The sequence below is a fragment of the Choloepus didactylus genome, chromosome 2, assembly GCF_015220235.1.
Source record: "Choloepus didactylus isolate mChoDid1 chromosome 2, mChoDid1.pri, whole genome shotgun sequence".
NCBI classification, from domain to species: Eukaryota; Metazoa; Chordata; class Mammalia; order Pilosa; family Megalonychidae; genus Choloepus; species Choloepus didactylus.
The window spans coordinates 11,836,029-11,843,283 of NC_051308.1; the positions used below are offsets into that span (position 1 = coordinate 11,836,029).

General features: G+C 47.6%; 1 protein-coding gene across 3 annotated transcripts in view; it reads left to right on the forward strand.

The window, feature by feature from the left end:
- TULP4 (TUB like protein 4) overlaps positions 1 to 6,901 on the forward strand; it is a 336,350-nt gene extending 329,449 nt beyond the window's left edge. For all 3 annotated transcript variants that reach the window (XM_037820591.1, XM_037820601.1, XM_037820610.1), the window contains 2 exons: positions 691 to 3,284; positions 5,572 to 6,901. In XM_037820591.1, coding sequence (XP_037676519.1) covers positions 691 to 3,284; positions 5,572 to 5,688 — 2,711 coding nt within the window. In that variant the 3' untranslated portion in view covers positions 5,689 to 6,901. The remainder of the gene's footprint in view (positions 1 to 690; positions 3,285 to 5,571) is intronic.
- Positions 6,902 to 7,255: the final 354 nt, after the last annotated feature.

Here is a 7,255-nt window from a genome sequence, read left to right on the forward strand (position 1 = left end):
TATGTGAGCAGTAGATCATTTCTCAAATATATACTGTATTCTATTCCTACAACATATGGAGAGGATATATTTACAGGGTCTTATTCAGTGTGTCTCTACCTTACCTACTGTTTGAAATGCTAAAAAGTAGATTTGCTGTAGGATTCTTTTAATTAGTTTCTCTACTCCATATTTCATGATTCTATTTATAGAAACTTAATTTATGTACATAGTTCAGGGTGCATCTGTTATGTGACACTTCCCACCCTGACCGACCCATATTCATGGATAAATGTAGGGGCTTCATGCTGTGTCATTCCTTCTTATGTCAGGGTAGGTGTTTTTATGGGTAGCATCAGAAGAAAACTTCTTCACACATTTTTAAATTAAGTTTTATGATTGGGTACTTTAGGCACATGGTCCAAACTCAAGGGTATGTTCATTGAAAAGCCCTGATGGCGCCTTAGCTAACAGACAACCAGCAGACTACCCTGTAGCACCCACCAGTGGCTTGGGTTTCTTTCCATAAACATTGGAGATGTTTTTTATAACTTGAGTAAACAGCCCAGCTTTCCCCCCAGGCAAACACATCAGTCCATAGCAGGTGCATTTTGTATGCAAAAGGATGGGATGACCTGGATATATTGCTTATTCTGACCTGGTTTCACACCACTGTTTTTTAAGCAGCTTGTTTTTCTAATTTCCTTCCAGTGACAGGAGCCTCTGGTGTCCCGGAGAACAACCCACCTTGTACCGTGAACATCCCTATTGCTCCAATCCACAGCTCGGCCCAGGCGATGTCCCCCACTCAGAGCATAGGCCTGGTGCAGTCCCTGCTGGCCAACCAGAATGTGCAATTGGATGTCCTGACCAATCAGACAACAGCCGCAGGGACAGCTGAGCACACCGCCGACAGTGCCGCACAATACCCAGCCTCCAACCGCTACTCCAGCCCCGGGCAGGTGATCTTTGGAGGTGTGGAAATGGGCCGCATTATTCAAAGCCCACCTCAGTTGTCTCTGCCACCACCGCCACAGGGGGCAATGCAGCTGTCCATCATGGACCATGGAGACCGAGACCACGAGCACCTGCAGAAGGCAGCCAGGACCCTGCGGCCCACCCCCCAGCTGGCAGCAGAGGGGGATGCGTTGGTCTTCAGTGCTCCCCAGGAGGTCCCGGTGAATAAGATGAACCCTCCACCCCCTTACCCAGGAACCATCCCTGCTGCCCCCACCACAGCCGCACCTCCTCCCCCGCTGCCTCCGCCCCAGTCCCCTGTGGATGTCTGCTTGAAGAAGGGCGACTTCTCCCTCTACCCCACATCGGCACACTACCAGACCCCACTGGGCTACGAGAGGATCACCACCTTCGACAGCAGCGGCAACGTGGAAGAGGTGTGCCGGCCCCGGACTCGGATGCTCTGCTCCCAGAACACCTACACCCTCCCGGGCCCAGGCAGCTCTGCCACCTTGAGGCTCACAGCTACTGAAAAGAAGATCCCACAGCCCTGCACCAGTGCAACCCTGAACCGGCTGACGGTGCCTCGCTACTCCGTCCCACCAGGGGACCCACCCCCTTATCCTGAAATTGCTGGCCAGCTGGTCCAGGGGCGGGCTGCCGTGCAGAGCCAGGATAGCAGCCTCATCCATGCCACCCTGCGGAGGAGCAACCGTGAGACCGCCCTCAGGATGGCTCAGCTTGCAGACGGCCAGCGAGCCACCCTGCAGCACCCACCGAAGCCCAGGAGCAGTGTGATGGCAGCTCAGTTCCCAGTGCGGCCCCTGCCAGCCCTGTACACCTGTAGCCAGTGCAGTGGTGGCCCTGGAGGGGGCGGGGCCAGCGGGGGCAGTGGCAGCTCGTCTGGCGTGGGCCTGGGCAGTGGCCTGGCAGGCGGCAGTGTGCGGCCAGACCTCAGTGCAGGGGCCAGCTCCCAGCCTGGCTCGGCCTTGGCACACTTGGTCAGCAGCCCCCCCTTGACCTCACAGTCCTCCTACAGTCTCCTGAGCCCGCCTGACAGCTCTCGGGACCGGATGGACTACGTCAACTCAGCCTTCACTGAGGATGAAGCTCTGTCCCAGCACTGTCCAGTCGAGAAGTCCTTGAGGCACCCTACACTAACTGAAGCAGCTGTCACCATGAAACGGCAGCCCCCTTACCAGTGGGACCCTGTGCTGGGTGAGGACGTTTGGGTTCCTCAGGAAAGGACAGCACAGACGCCAGTGCCCAACCCCTTAAAACCGCCCCCTCTGGTGATAGGTCAGAGCCAGCACCTGGAGGTGTCCCGAGTGCCCTTTGCTTCCCCCAAGTCCCCAGCCAGCCCTACTGCCACTTTCCAAACAGGCTATGGGATGGGAGTGCCATATCCAGGAAACTATAATAACCCCCCTTTGCAGGGAGTGCAGCCTCCCTGCTCCCCAAAAGACACCCTGTCCCCAATGCAGTTTGCACAACAGGAGTCTGCTGTCGTCCTTCAGCCAGCATACCCCCCCAGCCTCTCCTACTGCACCCTGCCCCCCATGTATCCAGGAAGCAGCACCTGTTCTGGTTTACAGCTGCCGCCTATTGCCTTGCACCCGTGGAATTCCTACAGCGCGTGTCCTCCCACGCAGAGCCCCCAGGGCACGCTGCCCCCCAAGCCACACTTAGTGGTGGAGAAGCCCATTGTGTCCCCACCTCCTCCCGACCTCCAAAGCCACCTGGGTGCAGAGGTGATGGTAGAGACTGCAGACAGCTTCCAGGAAGTTCTTTCCCTGACAGAAAGCCCCATCCCCCAGCGGACTGAGAAATTTGGAAAAAAGAACCGGAAGCGCTTGGATAGCCGAGCAGAGGAAGGAAGTGTTCAGGCCATCACAGAGGGCAAAGTGAAGAAGGAGGCCAGGACTTTGAGTGACTTTAATTCCCTTATTTCCAGCCCCCGCCTGGGGAGGGAGAAGAAGAAAGTGAAGAGTCAAAAAGACCAGCTGAAGTCAAAGAAGTTGAATAAGACCAGCGAGTTTCAGGACAGCTCAGAGAGTGAGCCTGAACTGTTCATCGGTGGGGACGAGCTGATGAACCAAAGCCAGGGCAGCAAAAAGGGGTGGAAAAACAAGAGGAATTTGAGGACAGCCAATGAGCTAGATGAGTTCAAGTGCCGGAAAGCGAATGAGAAGGAAGACGGGCGGCTAGGCAGCCAGGGCTTTGTGTACGTGATGGCTAACAAGCAGCCACTGTGGAACGAGGCCACCCAGGTGTACCAGCTGGACTTTGGAGGGCGGGTGACCCAGGAATCAGCAAAGAATTTCCAGATTGAGTTGGAGGGGCGGCAGGTAAGGACACTGTGGAGCGATGGCCACTTTGTTTTTAATATCCAGGGGCATGGCCAGAATTACTCCTTCTCACCCCAGCAGGTCTCTGTAGATTTTTTTAATTGGGTGGCTTTCGCCCTCAAGGAGTACTTTCAAAAGGCCAAATGGAAAATGGGGAAAACAGCTCATCTCTCCTAGGGAGAGCCAGTTGGGGTTATGCTTTTCCATGTGCCCACTGCTCTTTTATTTTTAATCAAAATAATGTGTGTACTGATTTTTTTAGTCAAATAAATCCTACAAGACCTGTAAGGAAAAATAGCAGTCCCCAATCCTGCCCCATTCCTGACACCTGCTCTCCCAGAGGCAGGTGCTTTCAGCTCCTGTCTGTTCCTTTCAGATATTTTCCACCATATTGGTAAAGACCATATCTATACCTTTTTTGTAATTACCAGAGCATTTTAGGTTTACAGCAAAATCATGCATAAAGTACCGAGTTCCTATAGATGACCCCCCCACACAAGTGCACACTTTTCCCTATTAACATTTTGCATTAGTGTATCTTTGTTACAATTGATGAAACAGTATTATTATAATTATGCTATTAAGTATAATCCATAGTTAACACTAGGGTTCATTCTTTGCGTTGTACAGCTCTATTATGTTGCTTTTTAAATTTTTATTCTCGTAGCACATATGCAACCTAAAATTTCCCATTTTATCTATTCAGATGTACAATTCACTGATATTAATTATATTCATAATGTTGGACCACCATCACCACCATCCATTACCAAAACTTTTCCATCACCCCAAACAAAAACCCCATACCAATTTCTGTATTTCTTTATACTGATTTTTCAATTTTGGGCATCATGTGTTGACTTTTGCCTTAAGTAGATGAGGGTTTAGATTTCTTCACAACCACCTCTCCTCCCCCCAGTGCACACACATGTACCCAAATATGAACTGTCACTTTCCCTCTTTTCCCAGTTAAATCAATAATCATTTACCTTACTATGCCAATAAATAATATTTACAGCTGAACCATGTAAAATGGTTTGATTATATTCCCTTTTTAATATAGATTTTTTCCCTAGACATAATTGCCTATTTTTTTCCTTGTGGTTGTTGTTAGTTTGCTTATTTCTTGTGTATTTAGTATCAAGTCATTACCCAGTTCTTTTACAGAATGTGAATATGTTCTTGGTACAATGAAGACATTGAGAAATTTTTCAATTCTTGCTGGTCCAATCCGGAATGGTTGCTCTAGCCCTGCCACATAGCTATTATTCTGATATGTCCCTTCTCCACCGTCTTGGGAATTCTTTCCACCTGTCTCATGTTTAAATTCTCATTTTCATTGATTCACTCAACAGATACTTATTTAGCACCTATTTATATGCCTGGTAATCCTCTAAATCAGGGGCCAGCAGACTGGCCCACAGGCCAATTTGGCCTGCTGCCTGTTTTGTAAATAAAGTTTTGTTGGCACACAGCAGTGCCCACTCCTATAAGTACTGCCTATGGCTGCTTTCACACTACAACAGCAGGGTTGCAGAGTTGTGGCAAAGACCATATGACCCCCAGAGCCTCAAATATTTATTACCGGCCCTTTACAGAAAGTTTACCAACCCCTGCTTTAAGTGAGAGCAATGAGCACAACAGAGACTGTCCCTCCCCTCTTGGAGTTTATATTTTTGTGGGAGAAAGACCATGAACAAATAAATACATAATAAGATAAAATAGGGTAATGGTAAGTGAGGCAACAAATAAAGCCAGCTAAGGAGATGGGGCAGTTTCACAGAGATGGCTGAAATCCCTCTGAGGCAGTGATAGTAAAAACACAAGAAATAAGCAAACTAACAATAACCACAAAGGAAAAAAATAGGCAACTATGTCTAGGGAAAAAAAAATCTATATAAGAAAGGGAATATAATCAAACCGTATTACATGGGACAATTACAATTGGTTGCCATCCCTCTTAAGTCTCTCTTAACCTAGAGATTCTCCTTTCTTCTTTTTCTTTCTCCTTCCTGTTGTCTTGGTGAAGAAACCACCTCATTTGGCCTGTGGAGTTTTCCATGTTCTGAATTTTGTTCTTTGTCTCTCTTTGTGGTGTTTAACATATGCTTCTCTTCCCTTACTTTCTACCAACTGGTCATTAGATCTGGACACTTGTTCAGGTTCCGAGTCACTTTTGTTGGCAATATCTCATAGATGGTGTTTCTGCTTCTGTCAGGCACTCAAGCCTCGTTGCCCCTGTGTCCAGCACTTTTTCCCCTCTCACGCTTTTGCTGTCCCTGCACAGGTGATGCAGTTTGGAAGGATCGACGGCAGTGCATACATTCTGGACTTCCAGTACCCCTTCTCCGCTGTGCAGGCCTTTGCCGTGGCCCTGGCCAACGTGACTCAGCGCCTCAAGTGAGAAGACCAGTGCGAGGAGGAGAGAGAGATTCAGAGGAGCTTTTCAGAGGTCTGGTCCTGAGATGCCAGAGGATCCTGCCCAGGCCGGGGGTGCCTGGGAGGCCCAGAGACAGCTCAAAACTGGAAATGTCTGTTAGGCCCCAGGGGAGGGCACGGAAGTGTAATCATTTTCATTTATTTGGAACTTTATTATTTTTTATTGTCTTTCTTTTCTTCTTCCTTTTAAACAAAAACAAAATACAGTAGACTGGTGTTAGGAAGCAAAGGATGCGAGCCACCTGGTGTTCTTTTAGGAAATTTTGCTTTGGTTTTTGGTAATGGTTCTGCTGGGTTTGCTTATGGTTCCACAGGGAAAAGGGCCCTTTAGAATTAGGATAGATTGCCTCGGAGCCAGCTCTTCTAGACATGGTGAGTGTGCGTTATTTTTCATTCTCTACAACATCTAGTTTGTATTATTCCTGCAACATCACCACTAGTGTAAAAACTAAAAACTTTAAAAAAAAAAAAAAACACATCCAAAAATCCTGAAGATACAGGTTCTTTTGGGGCAGCAGTTAGTTTACACATATTCTCTTAGCCCCCAAAAGGCGACTTGATTAATGAAGGGTGTTTTGGCAAATGCACTTGTTTGATTAATAAAAGTAGGCCTTTTACAGGGGTGCTCCTACAGGTATGAACACAGTCACTTGAGGGTGTGGAGGGAAGGGACCACGGGCGAGCGCAGGGCCGCCACAAGTTGAGGCACATTCACAGGGCTCTGCGCTCACGCGGGTGCTTTTGTAGTGTGGCGTGGACAGTACAAGGGCTACACCCCTCTTCTGAGGATGTTTACATTGAAAGACTCCACTAGTTTTATAATTCATCAAAATGCCATAGGTTTTCTGATGATCATTCACTATGATTGACTTTGGGAGAAAGTAGAGACAAAAATGGTAAGACCCTGGCCAGGCGGGGGAGAAGACAGTGATTGTCTCAGCTGGTGCTGTGGTAGCTCACCAGGTACCCTCTTGCTGAGAAACAACCTTTAACACACACACACACACACACCCTTATTTTTTAATCTAGAAAATCTTACTTTTGTTCCAGTTACAGTTCCTGGACTCACTTTCCCATCAGATATCACTGTTCTACACTTGCTAAAACTGTTGATAGTACTTGATTTGAAACCGTTTCTTCCCTCTTGCCAGCTGCATTAAAGCTCACTTGACTGGAAATGTCTTCCATCAGAGTAGAAATTGTAGCCAAAAAATTTTGAAGTATTTACCAGGGTATTAAAAATTGAAGAGTGTGGTCAAATCTTTGACAAACGTTCCATAATCTTTCCTAATAAGAAAAAAAGTTGTTTATTAATAACTCTACAGATGTTTATTGAGCAGGTAAACCACTGGGAAAAATGGTTAAAATTATAGTACTTAACATAGTGGGTTAGCTCACCACCTTACTCTTCAACTGCAAATCAGTCAGTCAGTCACTCCATCCAATACACTTTTCCCGCTTTGGGCCCTGACAACAAGACCCAGTTAACCATTTGCAGTGATTCTTATCTGTGAGGTTGCTTAGGGCAGGAG